This window comes from Aulostomus chinensis, chromosome 21 (assembly GCF_037954235.1).
Source record: "Aulostomus chinensis isolate RoL2024-O1b breed Wild chromosome 21, RoL_Achi_v1.0, whole genome shotgun sequence".
Lineage (NCBI taxonomy): Eukaryota > Metazoa > Chordata > Actinopteri > Syngnathiformes > Aulostomidae > Aulostomus > Aulostomus chinensis.
In genome coordinates, this window is record NC_141340.1 from 13916248 (window position 1) to 13943860 (window position 27613).

General features: G+C 40.9%; 1 protein-coding gene across 1 annotated transcript; it reads right to left on the reverse strand.

The window, feature by feature from the left end:
* Positions 1–2784: 2784 nt before the first annotated feature.
* LOC147241782 (TLC domain-containing protein 4-B-like) lies at positions 2785–26469 on the reverse strand. Its single transcript, XM_086191489.1, has 7 exons — positions 26140–26469; positions 17663–17832; positions 15691–15780; positions 13822–13880; positions 13620–13714; positions 7288–7361; positions 2785–7034 (listed from the first exon to the last, which is right to left on the reverse strand). The coding sequence occupies exons 2-7, from the start codon at positions 17815–17817 to the stop codon at positions 6716–6718; spliced, it is 792 nt and encodes a 263-aa protein (XP_086047615.1). The 5' UTR covers positions 17818–17832; positions 26140–26469; the 3' UTR covers positions 2785–6715.
* Between the last annotated feature and the right edge of the window lie 1144 nt (positions 26470–27613).

Below are 27613 nucleotides of genomic sequence, written 5' to 3' on the forward strand. Positions count from 1 at the left end.
GGGTCTTCGTTCAATTTCCAGCCCGCCCCATATATATAATCAGTACTCTGCAGGGACCCGAAACAGCTTTTTGCATGACTACAGTTGCGATATTCCTTCAGTTTATACTCTCCACCTTGTTGTTCCCTTAGCCGTTCATTATTACGTAAATGTTATGGTTTTGGTGGAATTTGTTTTTCTTGGAAAGTCATTTAGTGGGCCAAATTCCAATCAGGTATCTAATCACTTCATCGGACTGTGAGAGAGGTATGTCTGTTATGACTATTGAACTTGTATTGTGCTGTAATTACGCCAGTTGGCAACGACTTTGCTGATGTAAACTCACAACTCAGAATTGATAATGCATCACCTGTACCTTAAAGTCCAATTTCATATCGTATTTAACGCTATATTTATTATTTTATAGCGTGCCGTCATTGTTTCCTCGAATGGCGGGCTGCTGACATTAGTTTGTCTTGTCCTGAGATGACCAGAGGCATTTTGCTGAGTGGTGGTGGAGTTTCCCAACTGTATGCTACTTCTATATTTACGCAGCTGGGATCCTTTTTTACTCAACAAAATCATTCAAATTCCTCAATATTGGTAATCACAAGATCCCCTCAATTAACATGTGACAACGTTTGTCATATCTTCACTTGTGCCTGCATGGTGAACGGTTCGCTTCGCAGCAACAGAGGCTCACAGTTGCACGACAACTTGAGATTGCTCAACAAAGTTACACACTGTCAAAGTGTTGTACTTCGTGGAGTTCTACAAAAAAAAAAAAAATACAGTAAAAACAGTCAAATCTGACTCCGTGGCAATGTTTCTACTGAGAAGTAAAGTGGATGGATTTGGGGTTTACATTGGGTTTAGCCATGAAGTTGCAAAGGTTACCGGGTAAATTTAGAGAGCGCATTATGAAATTATGAAATGCATGTTTATGTGGGATGTGCTCTAGATCAGGGAGGCTTGACAACAAATACGTCCTTGACTTGGACGCTTAGTCCTTGCAAGCAGCAAACATCAACCCTGATAAACTTTTTGCACTTTGATCGTCTTGTGGAGCCAAAAGGCCATAATCATTATTGTCAACCCTCACACCAAAACCTAGAAAGCTCTCATCTTTCCCAGAAAGCTCGGGCCCTAATTGAAGCTGTAAGCATTTATCAGCAGGCCTTCGCACCCCACACACTTCGCAGTGCAGCGTGTCAGAGTGAGGTGACATCGTAGTTGGATTTATCATTGACATGTAACGTGATGTGTGCACTGTGGTGCAAATATCCCTTCCTGCAGCCATTAGGTGGCAATAGAGAACACACTGACTATATTGAGTGGCAGAAGTACATTGTTCCCTTACTACAGTTACACCAATCAGATGAAGAAGCACTCTGGTAAAAGTAAAAGTCCAACCATCCATCCATTTTCGACTGCTCATCATGTTAAAGATCATGGGGGGGCTGGAGCCTATCCCAGCAGCCTTCTAGCGAGAGGCAGGGTTCACCCTGGACGGGTCACCAGTCCATCACAGGACCAACACATAGAGACAGACAACCATTCACACTCACAGTCACACCTACAGTCAATTTAGAGTATCAATCAGCCTCGTCCTCTCTTGATGTCTTTGGACTGTGGGAGGAAGCTGGAGTACCAGAGAGAACCCACACAGGAACAGGGAGAACATGGAGACTCACACAGAAAGATCCTGTGCTGGAGCCGGGACTCAAACCTGGAACCTTCTTGCTGTGAGGCCACAGTGCTGACCACTGCACCACCGTGCCACCTAAAGGAAGTCCCAAATCAAAATTCTTCCTACATTAAGGTAAAGAAAGTATTTAATACTGAGTTCAAAATTACAAGACTGAAGTAGTGTTGATGTAAATCTACTTGAATATTTGCATTTTAGAGGACTTTTTACTTTTACTCCACTTTATTTATGTGAACCCGTCAGTTACGACCACTACAGGTACTATTAAGTTTCAGAATAAACCTGTTGATTGAGCCCTTCCCCAGTTGCAGCCTTGCACAAATGCCATGTCGAATGCATTTAACTTTAGTGTTGACACTTAAGCAAACACAGTATCAACTATTACTCTAATTTTAATATTTTCTTGAGCAACTGCGTACTCCTACCACCGTCTATGACTGAAAACTAATTGAATGCCAAACAAAATACCTACCGATGTAATACTTTATCTGGTTTGCTGAATAAGGCACAAAACTCATCATTCTAACTTCTGGCAAACATAGCGTCTTTAAAACTTTGTTAAAAATGGTTCTTAATACATCGTAGAAAATGGAAGATCAATTTTTCACAATATTCACACATCATAATACTGCTTTTGCTTCAGTTAGATATATTTTGGGTCTCATTACTGAAATGTTCATCAGCATAAATTTGATCTTACACACTACATATACACTTGTACATATACATATTTTTTTTTCAACCCAAATCTTTGTCTTGTCTCATGGAGAGGAAGCAAAGCCCCGTGACTATTTGTCACAGTTCAAGAGAGTTCTTGCAGCAATCAAGTCTTTCCTAGCCTGGCAGGAATGAGAATATTGGCACCGTCTAGTCTAATTCTACAACATTGTTTAGACAAGTGAGATCCTTCCTGTCTTGACTTTAACCTTGTACGTACTGACCCTCGGTCCAGCCAGATTTTACTGCTCTGTTCCCTTATCTCTGGCTAATGACATTTGTCAAAGTCGCGAGTGGTAACAACCATACAACTTGTTCCATGTGCCATGTGCCCCCCCCCCCCCCCCCACACACACACACACACACACTCCCTTGAAGATTTTTCTCCCTAAAATTGAACTTAAAATCTCTAACTCCTTTATCCTTCAACTCTGTCTCACAAACGAGGTCGACGCTCTGAAACGACCACTGTCAGGTCAAGATGACAACAACCAGCCGTGGAAAGCAGAAGTGTTCGAGGATGGTAAATCTCTCATACACATTTGCCTCTCACAGGGAAAACACGCTTCCTTCAGTGAAGACAGAGAAATGAGACACACAACTGTCCTCTAGTGGCCTCAGCAAGCCATTACAGCCGTGGTAAATAAGTGAAGTGAGGAGAAAACGACAGCCAAAATATTCAGAACAGACTCAAATACTGCAGGAACAAGAAATGTGGACAGCTGGGATGGATTCTTTTTTTTTTTAGAGGTAAGCAGAACAAGTCCTCTTGCTGAGAGGAAATCATGCGCCACCGCTAACATTTTTACCGTCTAGATTTTCTATTTTTTGAGGTGAAGCTAAATTACCTGTAATGAGCAAAGATGCTACATGGATTGCACTTTACAGATTTTTCTCGGTCGATGTTCACCGAGCAACGTGCTCTCTGTGACTTTTACATCATTTTCCTGTGTATATAATAAAACCAATAAGGCAAATTCTACTCTTAAAAAAAGGCGTGTGTACTTCCAATTAAAATACATCACGTGCGTAAATGTCACTTTTAACCTTTAAATACGGATGTAAAAGCTTTAATGTCATGGTAACACCCTGAGGATCATCACGTTCGCTGTACTCAACTCACCGTAACACTTCAAACGATACGCGTGGCATTGGTTAATTTGGTATTTATTGTAAAGAACAAATGAAAATGTAAAGGATAAATATTTTCTCTTTCCCCAATACATTCATAGAATGTCACTAAGCACCCCTCGTCCCACCTCCATTTAACATTCACAACACAAACACCAGTTTGACCAGCTGAGGGCAGCATCATGCAATCATTTGCTTGCATTAATTTCTCTTGGATTAATAAATTAAAAGACAAAAAGGTAAGTATATAATGCAAGATTCAAACAGGGTTAATTTGTATTTGCATTGCCCAGATTGTATATTAACTGTGCGGATTATTATTATTATTATTATTTTTATTATTCAAGTATTCCCTTACTGATTATTTCTGTGCTGCATATTACACTAAATATCTTCTTTATAACCTTCTCATCACACCAGGATGATTGGTGGATTACATTATGTGGCACAGTACGAGAAGAAGTAAACATTATGTACATGTACGGATAGAAAAAAGGAAACACGAATGATTCAAAGAACTGAATTTGTATATGCTTTTTTTTTTCTCATTTAAAAGTGCAATCCCCATGCAATACCACATGCAGTTAGAGCGGGTGCATGAAGATGGAGACTGTATTGACCATGCAAGACCTTGCACACAATGCCCCCCGGACTCGACCACAGGCGGCCAGTGATACCGAAACATCTTGAATGATTTCAACCAAGGGAAACGGCGAATCCCGACTCTCGTTTGAAATGTGAGTTGTTGTTAACGACTTCACCGTAACAATCAGGCGAACTCGAATCGTCCCCTTCGTTCGTGCAACGATCAAATCATGGCTGCAACTTGGCACTGTTGTGTGTAAGAAAATGCTCGTGAGTTATAAAACAAAAACAAACAAAAAAAACACAATAAAACAGCACCACGCTATTAAAAATGAACATGATGGCATGACTTCTCAACTGGCACAAACCTTTTTTTTTTAAACCATCAAAAAAAACAACAACAAAAAAAAAAACATTATTGGTTTTACAACTGGTCGAATACAATTGCAAAAAACAAACAACAAACCCAGACAAAAAAAACACAAGAAAAAAATGACTGAAAAATACATTTTTCAGTGTTTTGAGGAGTTGGACTGAATAAAATATTTACTGTGCAATCATAAGTTTGTTTTGTTTGTAAAAGGCAACAAAATTAAATGCTGAACGAATAAAGGCATACTTTTTAAATTAAAAAAGAACTCCCTGTTTCACAAACGGAAGCGTTTGATCTGCAGCTCAAATGAAGACACATTTACGATGACAATTCAAGTGCACATTTCTATAACTACTGATGATTTGAGTTTGAACAAAGGTTACGTTTGTCCAGTAATGATTAACATGAAACGGCTTCGTCAGTAGAATGGGACGATTATAAAATGAACCAGCAAGAGTTTACAGTCTATTCACGTCCAACAACAACAACCCCGCAATTCCCGTGTGTCCGTCTGATCGATAAACATGGAAGTGCATTAGAAAGCTGATGGGAATTATTGTGGAACATGAGGCAGGGACTATGCGTGTTGTTCAGAAGAAGAAGAGGACAGCCATGTGGGATTTTTTTCTATTTTGGAAAAGGGAAAAAAAAAAAAAAATCAGTCAAATTTGGCAGGGTTTTTTTTTTTTTCAAAAATTCTGTCATAAACTCAGAATTCCTTGAATAGTTTTTAAGGATTCTGAGAAAAAACTTGAGACTTATCTTAAAACGTCTGACTTCAAAATTTGTTTTCAGAAAATCTGACTTTAAATTAAGAACTCAGACTAAATGTAGGATTAAAAATCAAAATTTAGAATTTGAATGTCAGAATTCTGATACTGAAATCCAATCTCAGCAATAAAAGTTTTTTTTTTTTTCGTCCGTTTTGGCTACTGAAAGTTGGAATTCTGTCTGGAATCCAAATTGACATGTTTTTTTTCCCTTTTTTTCCAAATAAAATATAACCGTCACACTGGGCCGTTAATCCTCTCCTATGATTTAAAATGTTTTCTCCAGAGAAAGAGCAATTACCATCTCAAACATCTTTTGATTTTAAATGAAAGACAAACCTTTTTCCTCCGAGAAATCGACAGAACACACACACACACACACACACACACACACACACACACACAACTTGTTGGCAAATTGTTCAGGGGTCAAATTAACAGATTTGTAGCTAAAAAGATATTATAAATACATGATCACATGATATAAACTTCAAGTTCAAACCTGATAAAACCTCTTACACAAATGACTTCAGGTTTGTCCGTGTCACTGGCTCTGTATCCATCTGAACATGCATTGCACAATGTGAAATAAATAGAAAACCTATCATTTCATAATCAGGTGAGTATTCGGCTGCGTATACATTAAAATCATGATTTGTAAATCTGTTCCCTCGTGTCAAGGAAATCAATGTTTTTTGCATTAGTGCAAACATTCCGTTTCCCTTTCAGCGCTTCTAAAGGTACTCTGTACATTTCCTGTTCATTATAAAACTTTAAAAACCCATTTGCCTTGACCCCAGCAAGACACGCACACACAAAAAAAAAACAAACAAACATACAGAGCAACAAAGTTCTGTTCAATCCTATGACTCATGGAAGTGTGACATTGATTCATGCTATTCCAATAAACTTTAAAAAGGCAAATTTTTTTTTAATATGTGGTCTGATTTATACATATTTATTGTGACTGCAGTGTGATTGCGTCCCTGGAGATTTTAGTGGACTCATGACAACTGAGGAGAAAAAGGTGCTTGACCCTTCATCCTCAACAGCCATCACAGACGAGGGTCTTGTGGCGCGGACCCTTGCTAAGGAATCGCTGGATGTTTTCTCTCGACTCTTCGCTTTGTCGTCACTGCGTATATTTCATCCTTTCATTTCTGAGACTCAGGTCGCAGGACTTATGCAAACATTTCAATAATGGTAAACGATTTCTGTTCGAGTCCAATGTCCCTGGACGATGTCTAAGTTGTTCAAGAGAAAAACATAATTCACCATGCACACCGAGTATTGCTAAGAGGTCATTTCATGGCTTGGAGATGGCCACTTCAATGGTCCATCGGCTCACATCTCAGTGACTGTGCCCACTTTCCAAATATCCCACATTACATTCGCTCCTGTAACTCAGCCCGATGGGTCCAACATTCCGCTCTGATCCGCAGCCAAGTTCACTTAATCGGACTTCCCGTTCTCCTGAGGTGCGCTGGCTTTACTCCGCCGTGCTGAACGCAGCACTTTGTAGCAGCCGCGGGCGATTTTATGCATCCACATAATGTTCATGATGTCCAAGCAGATGCTCGAGCAGATCCAAGCAACACGGCCTCCCCAGGGCACCAGGTAGAACGCATCGGTGCCGTAGACTGCATACATACGACTGTAGTAGACTGGCATGACGGCGATGCGGACCATGAAAAAGACCACAGCCATGGCAACACCATTGGCCATGTTGGGCCGGGAGGACTTGGGATAACCTAGTACCTCAAAGAACCAGCTGAAACACAACATGGAAAAACAGTGTCTAACAGGAAGAAGATGTGACTGCAAATACACTGGAAAATGCTTGGCGTGATTTTAGCAAGCTAGGAAAAGGATTGAGGAAAAACCTCAACTGTTCTAGAAGAACATGCAACACTGGCTCATTTAATCAAATTCCCTATGGGTAAACAATTTGTCTTAAGCATTTTCGGTTAGAAATTTCACCCTGATTTGGAAAAAGATCCCGTCACTAGTATGCAGGTACGTACCGCTGGTTCACACACGGAGTAGAAAACTCAGCAAGCAGACGGAAGTTAGCAAAATAAGGCAACATTCCTTGGCCCTGGAAGAAGGTAAGAACAGGAAGATAACACAAACATGACGGAGACAAAAAAAACAACACACCGAGTCATTTTGATCAGCAGGCAGACGCTCATGTGCTCAGGCTGCTCGGTCTAAATCAAGATTTAAGCCCCTTACCAAATATAGACCCATATGGCAGATTGAGCGAAAGAGCGTTTCCCTCTAGGGCACTAAATTACTCCGTACTCCGACTTTTACCGGCCAAAATTAGACCGCTCTCTAATTCCACTCCTAATTATTCATTATTGTGTTTCATGGTGAGCAGAAACTAATTCTACACAATGAAATGAGAGCAACTCGTAGCACATTATACTCTGCTCACCCTGTTGGCAGATCTCTTGAGACTAAAAGGGGCAAAAGTATGTCCAGGCGGGGCAGATATTTACTGGATTTACCACAGCTGGGAGCATAGATGCACTCGGTAGGTTTACAAGTTCAACTTTGCAGCTCTGATTGGCTCTCAGGAGCTCTAGAGTGAGTTTCAGCTCATTGTTTAGCTGTCCAGGTTTTTTTCACCCTGCACGCTCTCTCTCTCTCCTTTAAAAAAAAAAAAAGAAAAAGAAAACAAACAAAAACCCAGCTAAATCCATTTCACACTGAATCAGGGTGTTTGCTCATCTATAGGTCGTTTGCTCCGGTCTGAATCAACTGAAGCGTTTTCAAACTTGCACTGTTTTTCTCGTACTGAAAAATCCCAGAATGAGAGAGAGAAACCACACCAGTGTTGGTTTGGTTTGCCTGTTGTTCACAAAATACTGAATTCACCGGGTGGACAGGGAGACTAAAAATGATAAAGATGCTCTGAAACTTTTGGCAAGTCTTGCCAACAAATTCACCACATTTACTCAACTATCAGTCCATGTTGTGCCGAGGGCCGGGTACTGAACTTTGACCCAATTGCTTGAATACTATCTGGTAACAAAAGATCAATACAATATATACCTAAGCAGCTGCTGTTTATTTCCTATGATGACAGATAACTTTTAGTTGAAAAATATAAAACTCAAGAGTTGAAAAGGTGTACGAGAGAACCAAGGAGCTGAAAACTGGAGTCAAAGATATGTTGCATTATGTTATTTCTGTTTTGTTGAAATTGATTCGAATCTGTAAAGAAAAGATGCACTCACGGACTGGTATCAAGATCAAGGACAGGGATTCATGGTCAATAGCCAATACTACTACACTGATTTAAGCAATAAAAATTAGCAATGTCGATATTATCAATACAAAAACAAGCTTACAGGATTTTGTGACCAAAAAAAAACAACCAACCAACACGGGCAGATTCTGCATATTGTTTCCTCATCATCTCAGCAAAGAAGAAGAGGTCAATGTTAATTAATAATGACGGTATCTTCAGATACTGACGATGTGCAGATATTAATGTGCACCCTTTGTCCAGGTGCATCAGTTTTATATTTTTTGTGTGTGAATGATTTCCAGCTCTTGCTGCCTCCAAGCGGCCAAAAAAAAACCCAAAACATTAGCAATCAATTCAGGATTGAGTAGAGAATTGTTTGCCAGGCTTTGTGTCAATTTGGTCAGTCGCTGTAAAAACACTGGGCATGTAGAGGGAGGCTCTGCCGCCTTCACGCGTCGACCCTCGCCCTGATGCCGCAGTGAGAAATGTGTCCTAAAACGTCCTGTTCTTTATTTACTGGAGGATCTCATCGCTCATGTGTCCTGATATCTTTCAAGCAACACAGAAGAACACATCATATAGCGAGACAGTTCACCTGAATGACATCATCGTTGAAATACAAACAAACAAATGACACAGCACGGGCGTTGACACACATTCAGCCAGCCATTAGTTGAGGGAGCAATCCAAAGCCATGCAGAGAACCAAGCAATCTGTTCAGCTTCCAAACATGTCATTGTTGAGAAGAACAGGGCCTGACTGTGTTCCTCGTCAGATATATGACATCATCTTCTGCAGATTTTACCCACCTTGGAGCTGATTTACAACTAAACTGGATATAGCGGTGATACTCATGTACGATAACACTCTATTATGCTTTGAATTATTTTGGTTGCTCGATAGACTGAATGATACTGATGTAATATCATGTTGTGTGAATGTAAAGGTGTTTGACTTGTTCTACAACACAAATCCAGAAATATATTGTTGAAGAAAAAAAAAAAAATATATATATATATATCACAGTATTCAGCACTTTCACAGAACATATAAAAGGTTAAAAGGCTTATGGCCCTGCTAGCAGCACGCAAAAGGAAACTTACCGTCAAGGCTGAAACAAAAGCTGGTCATGAAAAACATACTTACTATGTGATACAAACAGGGTACATCTGCGCTGCAGCTTATGTACCATATGATGTGTACTTTCCAGCTAGCATGAGGATGCTAGTACCTCTAGGAACTGGTAAGTCCATACTGTGACTGGGCATCACAATCTGCTCAGTGCAACCAAACAGCAATAACAGCAGACAAGACAGGAATTAAGGAAGTCCCCCATCTAGATCAAGACCTGCTCTGGGTTTCTAAATGAAAAACATAAAACCCTCGTTGGTAGTTTTTGCATGAACGGGGATGACACAACCCAACTTGATGTTGGTAGTTTTTGCATGTAGGGTTTAAAGAGGGAGCTCTTGTTGTTAATGTCAGCCGAAGACACAGAGACAGACATATTAGAAGAAATATTAGAAAAAAAATCAAATCAAATAAAGATGCCACCACAGCAAATAAGAAGCAACACTTACGAACACTTAGAAGAAGGCATGCGTTTAAAATTCACACGGCGTTGTGTTTGATCCTAAACATAGAAAGACAGATTACGCTGCAATCAAGTAAGACTCTTTTCACACTGAGACATTTGTGTAATCGACAGAACATACCGACAAGCTCAGGGATGTTAGCTAATTTAAAGACATTTACATGTTTTCAACTCGATTCAATTTGGCTGAGTGCCTTCGCATTCATCTTAAGTAGAGCGATGTTATTGTGCATTTCAACATAAACACTTCCACATAAACACACTCAACACAGTGACTAATAAAAATCTTGACAACATATGACAAATTTAACCAGGTACAAAACTAAATGAAATAAAACAAAAAAAGATGTCTGGGGTTGACAAATTGTATTATTTTTCTTCAAATATAACACGACTATTGCCAGATTAATTTCAGACCTGACCCTATGCAACAGTCATGAGTGTCCAGTAACAGTATGGCCTCCTTCATCTCAGTTAACAAACTCGTTAAGGTGCAGCCAGTTAGGAAGAGGAAGTTTTGATTTTCAAACTAAGTGACACTGTTTCCAGTTGTATTAATACGGTTTAAATGTGAAAGAAGAAGTATTCCCTCTTACCAAAGCGATAAACTCCGACAAATGAATCATTATGTGTCACACGTGTGGTTGAACCCTGAAGTCTCAAGAAGGCGAGTGCTTCTCTTGAAGATGTTGCCGTGTAAAAATAGCGCCGTGATTCAATTACGAAACTTAATTTGCTTGATGATAAATTACAACATTAAACACAAGTATTTTGTTGTATTTTTGAGGGAAGATCAAACAAATACATGCGTGATAGTTTGATAAATGCTTGAAAGTAACCAACTAATGTGATATATTTTCCCCTGTTTGTAGAAGCTGAAAATGTATAAAAACGATCAGAAGGCCTCTTGTATATGAAGAAGGAACAGTGTTATTACGTTTTTCAGCTGGTAACCTATTTTGCTCAAAAAAGCTGTATTTTTTTTCTGTCCCAGGAGAAACTGGACATACAGAGGAGCGCATCCCAGGAAGACCCGCCCATCAGACCCCTGTTTGGCCTGTGCTTGACGGCCAGTTAAGGCTGACGAGTACTAGGAGGAATCCGGTTTTTAACTTTAGTCATAGCACATCAACTTAGATTACTTTTTAACCTCTTAGTGTGCTGAGAAAATAAAAGCCTCAGAGTGTTGTGTTGAAATCCAGCGGGTGTGGCTCCGCTTGCTGAACTTCCAGTTCTCTGGTTTTGCATGACTGTGTGAGACTATTTTAAAGTAATTAGGTAAAGTGCCATCAAACCTGTGAGGCGCTGTGATTTTATAATGAACTAATTTCTTTCTTTGTAAGCACCTGCGCTTGAAGGACGATGTCAAAATTAGTCTTGTGATTAATTTGTTTTAAAGTGAGTACATTGAGGTTTCCAGATTAATACTGAGCATTGACATTTCAATGTTCACAGCACTCTTTTTTTTTTAAGTTTATCCAAGAAAAGTTTAGTATGGGGACTCAGGCAGAGTAATACACACAGTAAATCCTTTGTCATGTTTTTCTGAATTAATACAGGATTGTCGGGGTACAAAGTGTTGTCCTTGTAAGTTTGTAGGAAGGAAAAGTAGAGTAGTAAAGCTGTAAAGTAGAGTACAGCTGACAGAAGACATTCAACATGGCATTAGGCCTGGCAAGCTAATACTGCACAGTATCAACTTGGTGTCATGTGGGGTGACATTATATGAGTGGCTTTTCCAGTTTTCCCTCAATGACAAATCTCAGGAAGAGTGTAAAGAAGAGAGAGAGAGGAGGCGGGACTAAGCTCCGACACAGAAACAGGAAGTAATTAAGGGAGTTAAAAGGCTGTTGTCTGCATGCACAGTAACAAAAAACAAACCAAAAAAAAAGAAACCCTGCCTCTGCATGCACACACACGCCCGCCCGCACCCACGCACACACACACACTCACACACACACACAGTGTTACAGTCAAACTTTCAACTGAGCTAAAACGCCAACTTAAAAAGATTCCCACGACATTAGAAAAGGGGTCAGTAAAACAAACAGGAAGCACAAAAACTGTTAGGGTATAAGGGGGGAGGGGGGAGGGGTCATCAGCCAGTACCGTTGTTGAGCATTCCATGCAAAAAATACCAGTCATTCATTTTCATTAGAATTATGCGACAGAGACCTGCCGACCTAGATAGAACCAAGAGTGAACAGCACTGCCCTTAAATGCTGGGGACGCTCAGCTAACGCTACACGTTGATGAGAACCAGCGAACAGCAATGAGTCACTAATCAGAACCTGTTACCAACGTTACAGTGATGAAACAGCGTGGTTCTAAATCGAACCATCTTCAAGCTAAATTACTAAAAATAAATTCTTCAGTGTTTAACCTCGTCTCCCGTGTGTGAGATTCACAATAAATCAGAAACAGACCAAATATGTTTCATCTCCTCCAATATTGGGCAAGAACAGGTGGAATGTAATGTCACTTTGAGCGACTGACCATGTTAACATCTCTCAACTAAAAGTTATTTGTTTCGACCGCTGACGTGTTCTACAATAGTCTGAAAACATTATCGAAAATATTCTTCATTTATGCTCAATCTCCAGACTGAGAAGTTCATTTATTTCTTCTGGAAACCTAAGTGATTGTTTATTTCCTTAAATCAGATGTTACCCCAGATTTGCTGGAAAAAAAAAAAATCTCATTTTTGCAGCAGAGTTTGTAAAAAAAAAAAAAAACAAGCTAACAAGCTACAAGTGAGCTAAATAACACGCTATTTAGCCATTTCTGTATTGTTTCATACATTGGAGTGTAAAAAAAACATTGAAAATTAGCCTCTCACCACAGGCGAATTTCCACTGCCTGTATTGGTGATTTTTAGTATTTTAGTCATCTCTGACGGAGAAGAAATGCTACAAATTTACTGCCAAAGTCACGAAATCATCCTCATCCTGAGGTACTTCCTGGCCGTCCACATTGACATTAGCCAGAGCTGTCAGTGGTGAAAACAAGCACTTTTAGTGGATGAACTTTAACATGGACAGCTATGCGGTTGATTTGATCAGCGTTCTCTCGCAACACGAGACCACCTCAAATCAATTTGTGTTGTTGTGGTTGTAAAACGTGTGAATTTCACTTTAAACAGTCTGACAGGTGCTAACTGTGAGTGAAGTGGCATTCTAAATCAGTGAGTTACGAGGAGGGGAAACTGCAATAATCATTATAGTGTATTGAATTGGTGAAAAATCCTGGAGTCCTTCTAAAATATACTTTCATCAACAAAGATTCAGCTGTCCACTAGAACTCACTGACTGTCCTGGGCTATATCACTTACACAAATACTGATTGCGTTCTCTTTGCCTTGTGCATATTTGACTAACCTAAATGAACATTAATGAACTTAAAGCCCTTGAAACATCCAGATTGACAGGACACAGCTGTTCATCCTTGGTCGTCTCCTTCCCATCTTGCCTGCACGTTCTGCTATTGGACAATAGGGCACTCACCAGTACATAGTAGTAAGCATACAATGCTGCCAGATGGTGTACTACAAAAAACTTGTCGCCTATCGCCTTCCAATAGTAAAATATTAGCAGCAGATCTGGAAAACAGAAAAATGAGGAGGGGGAGGTGGAATGTTAGAGGCAGAAATACTGCAGCTGAAACAAACTCTACTTTCACAGTACTACTTTGAATTGTTTCTCTTACCAGATATGAGGTAGCCTGTTGTGATGGCAACATTAGTCTTCACCAGTGTCGGGTCCCCCCTGTCGGAAAAGTAGACATATTTGGCTTTTTAAAGCCGCTAGGTGTTGTATTTCTAACACAGAGAGGGAGAGATGGAATTGAGAGGCCAAAACATTGCAACGTTTAAGCTGAGAATTTCTTTGAGGATAAGTGCTAACAGATCAATTTTAACGATAGGCGGCGTTTGACTGCTTCAAAATATCCCGTAGTTAAAGAGAGAGCACATTCACAATGCAATTTTCTTGAGCTGAGTAACAATGAGTGTGGGCTTTTAGGAGTGCGGTTTGATCGATTCAGGTCAAATCATTTTAATGCAACGGATGTGATTTCTACATACTGTGTTTTAACATGCATGGAGACTTTCTTTTCCTAGTTGAAGCCTTGTTAAAATTGAATGTTGCCATTGGCTAATCTGGTATCAGGCAATGTATGGCGGTAGCTTTCAGCACCAACTAAGCCCGCCTCCCTACCTATTAAATCCACATCTCTGAGGCCTTTTACAGGCTGGAATTTTCACGTAAGTGTACAGAGAATTTTACAAAATGTTTTTTGGGAAATGCTCAGAAAAAAACAAAAACAAAACGTGAAGGTGCATTGTCATCAGTTTATATGGAGAGAATAAACTAAGCGTACATGCAATGCGCGTTTTCATCATAAGATGGTGGTGTTTGCAGGTCAAAAAGTCCAAGTAACACTTGCGGCACATCAAACAATTTCATCAGACCTTTGTGTTTCTGCTTGTGACCTGCATGGGGGTATTCAAGAAACCCATGACACAGATCATCTATGTAGATCGGTGCGTGGTTGACAGGGTATAAAAACAAACAAACAAACCATAGATTCAACCAATCATAAACATCCACATTTATGTCTGTGTGTGTATATACAATGTTACACATGCAGGTTGTAATTTGGTGCCGGTTAGTATTGGACGTGTTGCACGTTGTACGATGACAAAGGCGACGTCTAGGAATATTCGGGAGGACACCGGCAGCAGGAGCAGCTGATCGGTATCGTGGCGTCTAGATTTGCTACGTCAGATCTTATTTTAAAAAGGGTCCAAAGATATTGTAACGGGGAATGAAATTCACAAGCCTGGTGTATGATGGATTTGAAAGTTGCTTGAAATAAATGTAAAAAAAAAAAAAAATCACCTAATTAGCCAATAATTCCAATCTGAGGTCGAGTCCTTGTATTAGTCCCTTCAAGTGCCTCTCTTTGCACTTCCTACTGATTTTTATTCTGCAGAAGCATATCTGGAATGCCTTGAGGAAATTTGCTTTTCTCTCTCGAGCGTCAGCTGGGACTTGAGGACAGCCTGAAAACATTTTGGTGGTCAGGGTCACTGTGAAAGGCACACATGGCAGTGACATACCATAATGCTGTATTTCTAGTTTTCCTTTCTGCTTTTGGTGCTCATAATTAAGCTACATGAAAAAAAAGAATGTCAGTAAAAAAAAAAAGCAATGAACTACAGCCGACGACTATTAGCTTTCTGAGTGGGGGGCAGCAGGGGGCTCAGGCTAACAGCTCAAACTAATGTCCACTTCATGGGACTCTAAAGGGTAAAAGTCCCATATTCTCGCGATTCTGAGTCACTCTTTATATTTCTATGGGCAAATCATGGACCAGCTCCTGCCCCTTCCTGCACATTTCCCCATTTTTTTTAATCACTTTGCGAAATTATGTGATTATGTGATGTTAGGCTCATATGATGAAGTTACAATGGAGTTACAAAAGTCCCTGTCCAAATATTTTCTACAGTAACAGTTACAAATCTTGAACAGCGCAGGAGATGAAAGAAGAGGACATTCACAACCGAACTCTCACCAGACTGGGTCTTCATTGACGGCATCATCGAAGAACAAAATGTAGAGACAGAAGATTCCCACCAACAGTGCGTGAAATGTTGACACTGTCCTGGAAAAAGAACATATGGACATGATACACTTCCGGTCTCTGACACATCAGATATTTTCTGTTCAAAAAGGGAGACAAAGTGCATATTTATCTTTGTCTGAGGCTCTCTGCAGGTTTGAAGCTTTATTTGGTGCTCACAGTGTATCAACTGATTGCCTGTCAGGGCTGCACACAGATTCAGCCCAATTAGACTAAGAGATTAAACACTGCTGAGGGTTCAGATACACTCCCAGTCAGTCTTTCAAACAGGGAGACAGTCCAACAGTCCTCGGGTACCACAGAGAGACGACAAGACTGCAAAGTCATGGCTGCCCTACAGATAGATCCCAGTAGCCTAGATCCATCGCTGCCAATCATTAAACTTCATTTGCTCGTAAACCATGTGACCATTTCAATTTCACAAGTGCTCTCACGAGTAATAAACAGAGTATGAGAGGAGATGAAAATGAGTGATTCATGCTGGTTGGCAGGACCGGACCTGACCGCTCCTCTCAGCTGCATCCACCAGGCTTCAATCTACTCTGCAGTTTTCTTAGAGTGCTTCAAGATCTCAGGCTTAATCCCACTCCTAACTGGCTGTTCTACCATTATCTGCAATGTCCCCAGGAAGAGTCAGCAGAAAAGGGAGCAGCACGACCATACAGGTCACTCAGGAGGATGAAAGATGAGTTTCTTGTACATTATCACTTCATTGCTTCCCTTCAATGGATGTAGCAATCTGGCTAAAACTTAGGTGATAGAAAGTATTTTGTGAAGTATACACACAAAAAGACGCATGAATCGAACACATTTTTTTTATGTATCATAAGGTTTGATGAAACAAGTTGAGGAGAAGAGCATTTAAAAGTTGTTTTTTTTTCCAAGACTAGTGGATGTACCAAATGGATCAGATACAGCTACAAACAAGGTTTTGGGTTTTTTTTTGCTAATACTGACATTTTCAGTTTGTTTGTGTTAACCTTTTTACCTCACTTTTATCCAGGGTTTTTTTCCCCTAAAAAATCATTACAGCACTCCATCCATGCTTCCATTTTCTTCCACTTCCACATAGAGACAGACAACCATTCACACTCACAGTCACACCTACGGTCAATTTAGAGTATCAATCAGCCTCGTCCCCTCTTGATGTCTTTGGACTGTGGGAGGAAGCTGGAGTACCAGAGAGAACCCACACAGGAACAGGGAGAACATGGAGACTCCACACAGAAAGATCCTGTGCTGGAGCCGGGGCTAGAACCCGGAACCTTCTTGCTGTGAGGCGACAGTGCTGACCACTGCACCACCGTGCCGCCATTAAAATAATAATTGGTCTGAAGTATTTCCACATGAACACATAGGTATTATTCACTGCTATCTGTGAATGGGAATTTACAAATACGCTGATAATTGTCAACGAGGCGAATATCGTCCAAAAACGATACATTGCCGATACACCGATATTTCCCCACGCTAAATAACAACTGTTATGAACTGGTATCATAAAAATCTTACAGTTCCAACTTTGAACAGCAGATTTGTTAAATCGCATACTTTTAATGCTGCAAATACAGAATAAAATGTGGAGAAATGTGAAAAAAGGACGTAAGAAGCACATAGAAGTCCAGTTTCACATGGAAATATATGGGGTTAACATTTTCAAACCTTTATCCACTTAAAAAAAGACTGACTTGTGTAGGATGCTGTTAATAAACAGCCAAAGAAAAACACATTCATGCAACACTGGGGCAGAGGCAAGGAAAGCAAACACTAAAAAAAAATACCCAGAATCTTGGAAGTAAAATAGTAACAAGACACAGAAAATGTGTGGGTTGACCGTCCAAAAAACAACAACAACAGCCCCCGCTGTTTTCACTTGCAGAGCTGAGAGCTGTATCCCACTCACCTGGAGTTCCATTCCACCTTTTGCTTGTCGCTGAGGCTGAGGAAGCCTGGGCTAATACGCATCGACATCCAGGGGCTGACTTTGTGGAAGAGCCACTGGAAGGTGAGGAAACTGGTCACCGAGATGGTGAGGATAAGCTGGCTGAAAGGGTCCATGGCCACCCGACCCCACTGCGGATGGAAAGAGAGAAACAGGGAGAATGTGAATATTAACTACACATCATCTACACAAAGCGGCTGAGTTAATTGAAGCAGCACCCAAAAAGTGCTTCTGTCTTTCTAGTTCACAAATAAGTGTCTTTAGCTCACAAATGTGATTTCCCCCCTCCTGCATCACTTCTCTATGATTCAGGATGCTGAAAAAAATGCCATGTATATTTAGCTTGAAGCTAATGGCAACGCTAACAGTCGACAACAGCAAAATGGCTCAAAAAAGTCTGTTTGCAAACACTCAAGTGCATCGTCCAGAATAATTCATGTCTTCTTTATCAAGCCGAACGCTCAGTCATCCATCCATCCATTACAATACATCAGATCAATACAATAAAAAAATGCATTGAAGTAAACCATCCATCCATCCATTTTCTACTACTTATCCTGTTAAGGGTCGTCGGGGGCTGGAGCCTATCCCAGCAGCCTTCAGGTGAGAGGCAGGGTTCACCCTGGACGGGTCACCAGTCCATCACAGGACCAACACATAGAGACAGACAACCATTCACACTCACAGTCACACCTACAGTCAATTTAGAGTATCAATCAGCCTCGTCCCCTCTTGATGTCTTTGGACTGTGGGAGGAAGCTGGAGTACCAGAGAGAACCCACACAGGAACAGGGAGAACATGGAGACTCCACACAGAAAGATCCTGTGCTGGAGCCGGGACTTGAACCTGGAACCTTCTTGCTGTGAGGCGACAGTGCTGACCACTGCACCACCGTGCCACCTATGCTCAATAATGTACAGAAAAAAATTATTTCTGCTTAAAACAAACTTCCAATTCGGGACCAACGTGAATGAGAATAATAGCATACACCAGCTGGAGTGGTGCAGTTTGGCGCTAATGCAAACAATTACAGAACATAAAAGGTTATATTTTTTGGTGTTTAGCTCAAAACAAAGCGTATGTAGATGATTTGGTGTACAGGTTGACAAAGTAGATGTGGATTATACCAGAAGATGTTCTTGAAAACTACCATTTTTTGGAGCAGTTTTGCTGTTCTTAACCATCAGTCATTATTCGCTTCAAAACTAATCATATGTGTCTAGATCCCTCTGCGTTATAGTCACAAAGAAATAATGCAGGAGGAAAAAAATGTCTTCCTGAGCTAAAAAAACAAGTACGAGTACTTGAATTTTTGGATGAAGTTTCACTTTAATACCACAAAAACAGACAAGGTCAGCCCAGTCACAACAGCGGGTGTATGTAGAGACCTTCGACAGCGCTTCCAGTCAGGGGAAAACAAACCATCTTGTAGGGGACCGCTCAACTTTTAACAGCAACAGAGCTCCATAGCGACAATGTAGGAAATGATGTATTGTCAAAAGAATTTTAGTTGTCGCCAACACATGCTTGTCTACTCCTACGGACTGTCTAACGGACTGAAGATATGGTTCATATTTGGCACACACCGTGAGCAATCAGTGACAAGTGACATATGTCCCCTTTTTCTCAGCTGTGATGAGAAGGGAGGACACCAGAGTAGTTTGGAGGTGGAGACATATGACTTCCTGTCTTCATATTCGAGAGGTATAGCTCTTGACACCATATATGTAACTGTCGTGAGCGCTCGAGTTTCAGCATGCAAATCACTCAAACCACACATACATGCATTCCTTTCCATGAAACTCTATAGAAACATGTGGACATGTTCAAAAAAAAAAATCATAAATTTGACACAGGGGCCTTGACAGCACACAAGATTCCTCCCACATAAATCACATTTATCTACTGATGGCCCACTTCTCCTGATCACCATATATAGTGAACTGAAACATGAGAACGGGGTTTCAAACCACAGACTTTGCTTACATTGTTTGCTTAGAAAGGCCAAAGCTGCAAAATGTACTGTTGGACAATTTAAACTGAAGCTGGACATGAACTGCAACTCAATGGCAGGCAGGACTCAGTGGCAGGACAAGAGCATTGCAAACAAATAGTTTATACGCCACACAAAGCTGTGACCTGTGACCCAGAAATACTGCTACAGAGCATCTGGTACAAAATACTATCGTACTACTGTCATGGTGAAATAATGTAACATTTAGACTCTTAAAAACTGAATGGATCTTCGATGTATTAAACTGTCTACAGTACCTGTTTATATGTGAATAGCCCTGCTAGCCCATGGAGGTGCATTGGAAACCTTTTATAGTTTTGCTGACCTATACAACTTTAGCTTCACGCAACCATTAAAAAAACAACAACAACAACAACAAACCTTATGAAGAAAAGGTCAAACTACAAGAAACTAATTTTGATTTTGTGTTGAATTTTGTTGCTCCTGTGGATTTATACACCATGAGATGTGACTTATCTTGAATACTCTGTTTTTAACCACATACCATTCCACAAGTAAGATATAGCCTGTTAGCAAAACTAGCGTATGAACCAGGTGTGTGTCGGCTCTGACCACAGTGACCTCAACTGACTGTGTACATGCATAAATTGATATATTTCACTCTCGTCAAAGAAGAAAAGGGCCAATTGAGGATTTGTTTATCATTTCAAATCCTCCCAACTTTTGAATTTCCAAGTACCAAGGTTGTTTTGGGGGTTTTTATTTTCCCCGATTTTGTTGTTAAAGTTCTTTCTAATTATTTCTTTGTTCACCTGCCTCAGTATCCATAACCGCAAAGCACAACATCTAAAGTAAAATTCGAAACTCCAAATGAAAGGAATCACCTACGAACAAACTACCGACACATTCAAACTTCATGTGAGTCTATTTTACATTTGATCATGCTAAGAAGAACAGCTGGCGTTTCCTTTATTCTTACAACAGTGGAAGACACAAATTCCTTTTATAGGGCTACACACAAAAGATGTGGAATTTTTTGATGATGATATTCATGTTTTGACCCCCCCCCCAACAAAACAAAAACAAAAAAAACAGAAGCTGAAGCTCCAAATTTTGGCTTTTAAGCCTTTGTTAAGAGCAGGAAATCTTATTAGTTATCACAGATGCCATAGGAGTGGATGCCAAAACTCCCAGATAATGTGCTGCCCCCTGCTGGTTTGGAGTGTGAAATAGTTTCCAGTCGTTGTTGAGATTCCTCCAATTTCCTCTTTAACATTTCGCCACGTCCACTTATGAATTAATATTTCCAAATGCATTTTTGTTGTTATTTATGATGCAGTGACAAAAAAAAAAGTGATGATGCACCACAGATGGGCCGATGTAGTAGAAAGGACAGCGTATATGCAGACACGAAGTACAGCCTGTCTTGTATTCACACATGGCCTGTACGCAACACGTAAGCAAACTGTTGTGAAAGCTCCAAATGAGACCTGCTGTTAAAATTTTCTTCTGTGGAATCTGGCCTCATTTCACCGCCAGCGACTGTGACTGTGAATGTCACTGAGTCACTGTCACAGACTCATGATGAATAATCAACTCATCGCACGGGGAAAGCAGGAGGTATGCAGGTCTCAGCAGAGGTAGAATAAATGCGGTCATGTTCCCTGGGCGAGTCATTTCAAACTCTGCTTGTAGATGTTTCACTTTCATTTTAAGATAAATGTCCCACCGTGGATTCATCGTGCTGCAGTGCTTCCACAATTACAAGTATCTACTAAGTAGAATTAGCCGGACAGCAAAATTAGCCCAGAGGCAGTGGTAACTTAGCTTTCTTTGCTTTGCTTAGCAGTGACATTTAACTACAAATACGCTTTACATATTCACTGTGTTAGTCCAAAAAATATCATAGACTCTGTGGCGTATTCCTTTTAAATCGTTATCCAACCTAAAAATCATTTGAATGAAACGAACAAATAAAGCTTTGTTACGCATGTACAACCCTGCTATGAGGAAAGTACACAGTCGCGCGTGTTTATCTGTGTACCCCTCACGATTATCACATAGAGATAAGACAAGTAAAGGTTCACGTCTCCTCAGGTGAGAGGCATGAGGGTTGTACATCTGAACACATCCTGCAGATTTAGGATGACACAATTCAGACCTGTCGGGAGGACATACAATCAATTACAACAGTGTGAATCTTAACATTCTGGATAAATTCATTCATATTATTTCTAATTTGGCCCCATCTGAGCGTGACTTTACACTGTGGATTGAAATATCGGCTCTTCAAATGAGAATTTATTTTTCTAACAACTTTTTAACTGTTCCATTGGACTTTTAATCCAGGCGTTTCTCCTTACATGCTGAAAGCAGGCTCATCACATCATCTGCTGCTAAACTGCTAATTCTCATGCAAGTTAATAATAATGAGATAAAGCTTCCGTTTGCCCATCATTGCTGGACAGTTGCTTACATCTAAATGTTTAATCTCTGTCTCAGACTTAATTAGACCTGTGTTCTCATACTGATTTGCATATTTCAAGTTCTACTGCTGACACAGAAACCCGATTTGCATGACAGAGTGAAAATAACGTTTATTATTTACAGGATGCGAATTTGAGCAGGAGACGCGATAGAAAGCTTGGTAAGAACAGAAACTTTCAATAAAATACTTCACACATTGAGATATGTTTCAATTAAAAACTCCAACCATTAAGTCATATCTGTCACACCTATATTTGGATCAAAAGAGAATGTTATCCATGAATCAACCAAGATCCGAAATTAGCAGCTTCACATGCGTGCTGGACCGAAGCCAGTCTGTGTGTGTCGGTCCCCTGCAGCCAGACTTCTCAACTCTTGTAGGAGCTTTGCACACTGGGATATTTAAATATGGATGAATTTAACTGCGTCAGCTGTTGATAAGAGGCAAGGACAGTTTACTTTCAACTTTACATTTTCTAGCAGCAGAACTATCTAAATAAGAATATCCATGAAAGGAAGGGGGCACTGATTTATTTGTTATGGCTATTTTACTTATTTCATTTTAAAGATCCATGCTGTCCATGGAGATCTCTTTTGCGCTCTCACACCCCCTCAAGATAGAGAGTAGAATAAATTCAATTCAGCTTGACAGGACTGTGTGTTAGACCTGTGATTAAAGTGTCACATTTATTTATACTCCAAGCTCCTACAAGATGCAGTTTTAACTGTGTGAGCACCAAAGTCCCGTTAGCTAGCTGGTACTGTTGCTTCACCTGTTCGTACAGATATATTGTCACAAAAGAGGACAGGACATTTATGAAGGAAGCTTGGAAAAGAAAAATAATAAAACAAGACCCATATCCAACTCAGTGCAATGCTAGCTGCTAGCAACCGCATTTTAACATGTAGAATTACAAGTCTTTTCACCTAAAGTAACAGTACATTTCTGTCCCTCGGTCTTTCTGTGTGAGTCTGCATGTTCTCCCTGTTCCTGTGTGGGTTCTCTCTGGTACTCCAGCTTCCTCCCACAGTCCAAAGACATCAAGAGGGGACGAGGCTGATTGATACTCTAAATTGACTGTAGGTGTGAATGTGAGTGTGAATGGTTGTCTGTCTCTATGTGTTGGTCCTGTGATGGACTGGTGACCTGTCCAGGGTGAACCCTGCCTCTCACCTGAAGGCTGCTGGGATAGGCTCCAGCCCCCCGCGACCCTTAACAGGATAAGCAGTAGAAAATGGATGGATGGATGTTCCTCTGTCCCAGTGCTGTCATCATTATCAATTGTTTCTCCTTTAATCCTGTCACAATAGAGCAGCACTCTCCTACTTCTTCACAGGTTTGGATACTGCTTGGTCTCAGTAGAGGCTCTTGTTGTTTAGAAAAACTGCGCAATGTTGCTTTAAATGTGTAGACTCAGCTAATCCATGAATTGAAAGTACAGTTTGATGCTTCATGTTGTGGCTTGGCATTAAATTAATAAGTTCCGGATTCCAGCGACTATCAGAAATAAAAGAAGGCTCTGTCACTTCTCAGAAGATCCTTATTTTGGGTCCTTTACTTGTGTTGCTTCCTTGAGAGCACGCGGGCTGTCGAGAACCAAATCAAACGTGACACGAAAGAGCAGAACCGAGCCGTAAAAGAAGACCAAACCGTATCTACATGGGAGATTCAGAGATAGAATTGGACTATTTCTCATTCAAAAAAAAAACTAAGTACCACGCCAAAATTGAAGACATATACCAGCAGAAATAAGTTTGACCACGACTTGAAAAATTCTAAGGTTTAGGACTTCGAAAGGTCTTTGTCCTGGCGCTAAAATGGGATATGACAACAAAATTCACAAATTGTAAAACAAACAATATTGCCAGTGATTGCTTTTTAAACGTTGGTATCTACCCAAAAATTCACAATCTGCACATTCCTTGTCAATTAAATTATCTAATTTGATCCAATAGAATCACGCACTGAAATACAACAACCCAATTGAAATTGGTAAAGAAATTTAAATATTTAAAAGTTTTCTCCTGATCGACTGCATCTCCCTCATCTCGCTGTTTTTGTTTTCGTTGACAGGCCAGCGTTGTGGCGGTGCTGACGTATGATATATGCACCGTCACGTCTTTGTCTGTAGGTGCGCGGGTATCTTCCCGAGCAAGCACAGAAGAAAGGCACACTCTCGCTCCCTGGGGTGCCGGCCTCAGTGATTTTATTCCTTCCTTTGTTCCTGTTTTACGCCAAAAGAAAACCTTGAGGACAAACCTTAAACCTCACTACCAAGAAAAGCCAACAAGGATTAAGAGAGAACTGAAAAGCCATTTCCACAGAGTCTCCCTCTCCTCTCCCTCTCGCTCTGTAATGCATTAGTGGGCAGCAGCAGCAGCACTTTTCTACAGCATCCTGCAGGGCAGAAAGTCTCTGATATTACAGGGACACTTCAACAGGACCAGAGGAGGATTTGGGTGGAGATATGAGGATATCTACAAGAAGTAATGGCGCCTTCGGCCATGCTTTCAAACATTGGGGGGGAGGGCCCTTTACACAAAGGACTGTTTAGGGTGCACACATGCGACCTGAAGGTCCCGTGAAAGATCATGTTACCAAGGGCAAACGGTTACAGAGGTCCACTTTAAGAGACGGACTGGGACAAAAGCGTTTTGAGGGTGTGTATCTTTTTCATGTTAAACCAAACGCAGCAAATCTGTTCTTCAGAGCTAGAAAAGTTACAACACGTAAAACTGTGGCTGAACAACAACAACAAATAAATGGGTTTCAATCACAAGCCCCTGAAAACAAACCCTGACTGATCGTGCGTCTGATATCAACCTGAGGCGCCCTGAAGCGTCTGGGAGAGACACACTTCTGGTTTTTGCTCGGAAAACTCCGATGATGTCAGCAGACGGCACGAAAAGCTGCCTTTGGGGAGGAGGACGGGTTGTTTGGATGGGTTGACAACACAACTGCAGGATTCACACATCCAACTGCAAATCAGATTGACATTTAAAATGTTGGGGATGATGACACTTCCCATCTCACAGCTGTTCATCGTCCAGAGACACTATTTATTTCATGACACCACCAACATGACATGCTTTTATTCAGTTTCAAGAGGAGTACCTATTCACACTGTAACATGAACCTCCTGTCAAGCATCACTGAATGCGTCTGGACTTGTGCTGCATGATTTGGTGAAAATGTCATTTTAAAACGACAATATCAGAAATGCAATTTCAGTGTCTCTCAATTCGAACCAGCACACAAATACAAAACAACCATCCGTGCGGTCTTGTTTTCAAAAGTATGAGGTTCTACCGTATGACAGAAATTGCAATTTTTTTTTTTTAAATGATGTATTTTTGCAACATTTTTACAGCGCGGTTCAATTTGGGTTCATAGGTTACATAATTATGGTGGCTGACAGGTTCGGTTAACCTTGCAGCATGACAAAAACACACGCTGAGTAAAGATGAACTGATGCACTCATCTGCTGGACCCCCGCTGATTTTGATTAATTTGTTTCAAGGCGTTTAAGCTCGACTCAAATCTAAACCCGCTCTAAATCTTAATAGAAACCGATCTCTATTCCCGCTTGACTTAAACAGGTTTCTTTACCTGCTGCTGACACCTATTACGACGGGGTTAAAATGCGCTTGCGTAAAACGGGTGGACCTTTTTTTTTTCTTCCCAGGAAGAAATGATAGCCCCACTTAAATAACTTGGCTATTCGCGGATCTCATTTGACAAATTCGAAGAAGAATCGATTCCCTGAATATAACGTGACATTTGACGCTCTTGACTAGCGGGAATGCGGGTTCAGAGAGCGCACACAAGGCCGATTCAAGCCGCATTGCCTGGTGAGCTGCTGTTGCTGAGAAATATGCTGAGAAAAAAATAACACTGGCCTTCCCGTGTGTGTCTATGTACGTGTATGTGTGTGTGTGTGCGAGAGAAACAAGACCTAATTAAATCCCTCTTACCTTCTGACTTTCATCAAGATGATTTGCGTCTCCCTCTCTCAGCTGCTTACTGTTTCCACGGTTGCTCGCAAAGCAGCGTAGCCGGAGCCATGTCGAGTCATTTTCGGTAAACAACACAGCCCGCCTCCTGCTCCAGTCCACACACACGCACACACACACTCACACACATACACACACTCGCTAACAACTTGTGGGGGATGCGGCGGTGCTGCCAGAGCTCCCTGCAAGCAACAAGCCCAGCTGAGGAGGAGAAATGTGCATGATAGCAGAGGTGCACATCGATAGACGATCCTGCAGCTCGACGTTCGATTACAGCGACGATGGAGGGGATGGGAGGGGGGGGCTTGGTGTCTCTCTCCTCCCCTCTCTCCTCCGTAGGGCTCAAATTACAGCGAAATACTTCAAGATAGGCTACGCGCACACACGCGACTCTAAGCGTCTATTTATAGTTCAGGCTTGTTGACCTGATCCACTAAATCACAAAAGACAGCTGTGGACCAAACTGCAGCACCTGGTGTGACCGTCACTGGTGATGAAAACATGAAATATGTCACGTAGCTTATTGAAGATGAAGTGAATGTCTGTAAAAATACAATAAAAGATGTTGTAACTTGTCACTGAAGCACAAATAGGTGTCTTGAGCCTCTGGGTCACTACTTTGTGACTCCAGAATACAGAAGGAGCCAGCCATGAGTATTTAGCTTGAGGCGAATGCTAGCTTAGCACAGCTACAGCAACCAACAATTGTGAATGTATCTTCTCTGTCTGACCGAATGCTGAGTGTGCAGTTTGTGATTATATGATGATCAAACAAACAAGAACACTTCCGTCTGGACGGGGAACCAGCGTGGGTGAACGCAAACGAGTTGGTCCAACTGAAGTACTTTGACCGATTCCTAAAGGATCTTATTTGTTTTGTCCATTTATAAACCTGACTTTTTCCAGTTCTGTGCTTTCATCAATTGCCTCAATGATGAAGAAGCATTGCGCATTGTGGGTGACATCCACCTATGACCTTCCGAAGGTTTCATTCATGAGAACTGAAACACTGGTGGTGGAGGACTGGTGCCTTGGACACGTTGAGGGAAGTCTGGATCGCTGTCCTGGGCTTGTCGGGGGTGATTTACAGCTTAACCACACAAAACATTTGTTGCCTACGTCATGATCAATCAGCAATACTCTATAAATTGATACCCAAATGTAAATTATGCACCCATCTGATGTTATTTTTCTATTCCTTAGTGGAAAACTGCTAAACCTGGCAATGCTCAGAGTTGTGGGTTTGAAAAAGGTGTCAATCAAAGAGTGATTTTTTAAAAATATATATCTGTGTGTGTGTGTGTGTGTGTGTGTGTGTGTTAAAAGTGCATTAGCTGCAGCATTTTTAGGAGAGTATCTGAGGTAGCCAATCAGATATCAGCACCACCCCTGGACCCCCTTTGTCTCTTCACCTGGTCATTAAAGACAAATTAAT

What these genes read in the sequence shown, in the direction of transcription:
- LOC147241782 (XM_086191489.1), bottom strand. Translation starts at nt 17,817, where the DNA reads ATGGACCCTTTCAGCCAGCTTATCCTCACCATCTCGGTGACCAGTTTC. An exon ending in AACAGGCTACCTCATATCTG is followed by an intron (nt 13,715 to 13,821) that starts GTAAGAGAAACA and finishes TCTGTTTTCCAG; the next exon opens with ATCTGCTGCTAATATTTTAC. An exon ending in ATGCTTACTACTATGTACTG is followed by an intron (nt 7,362 to 13,619) that starts GTGAGTGCCCTA and finishes ACCTTCTTCCAG; the next exon opens with GGCCAAGGAATGTTGCCTTA.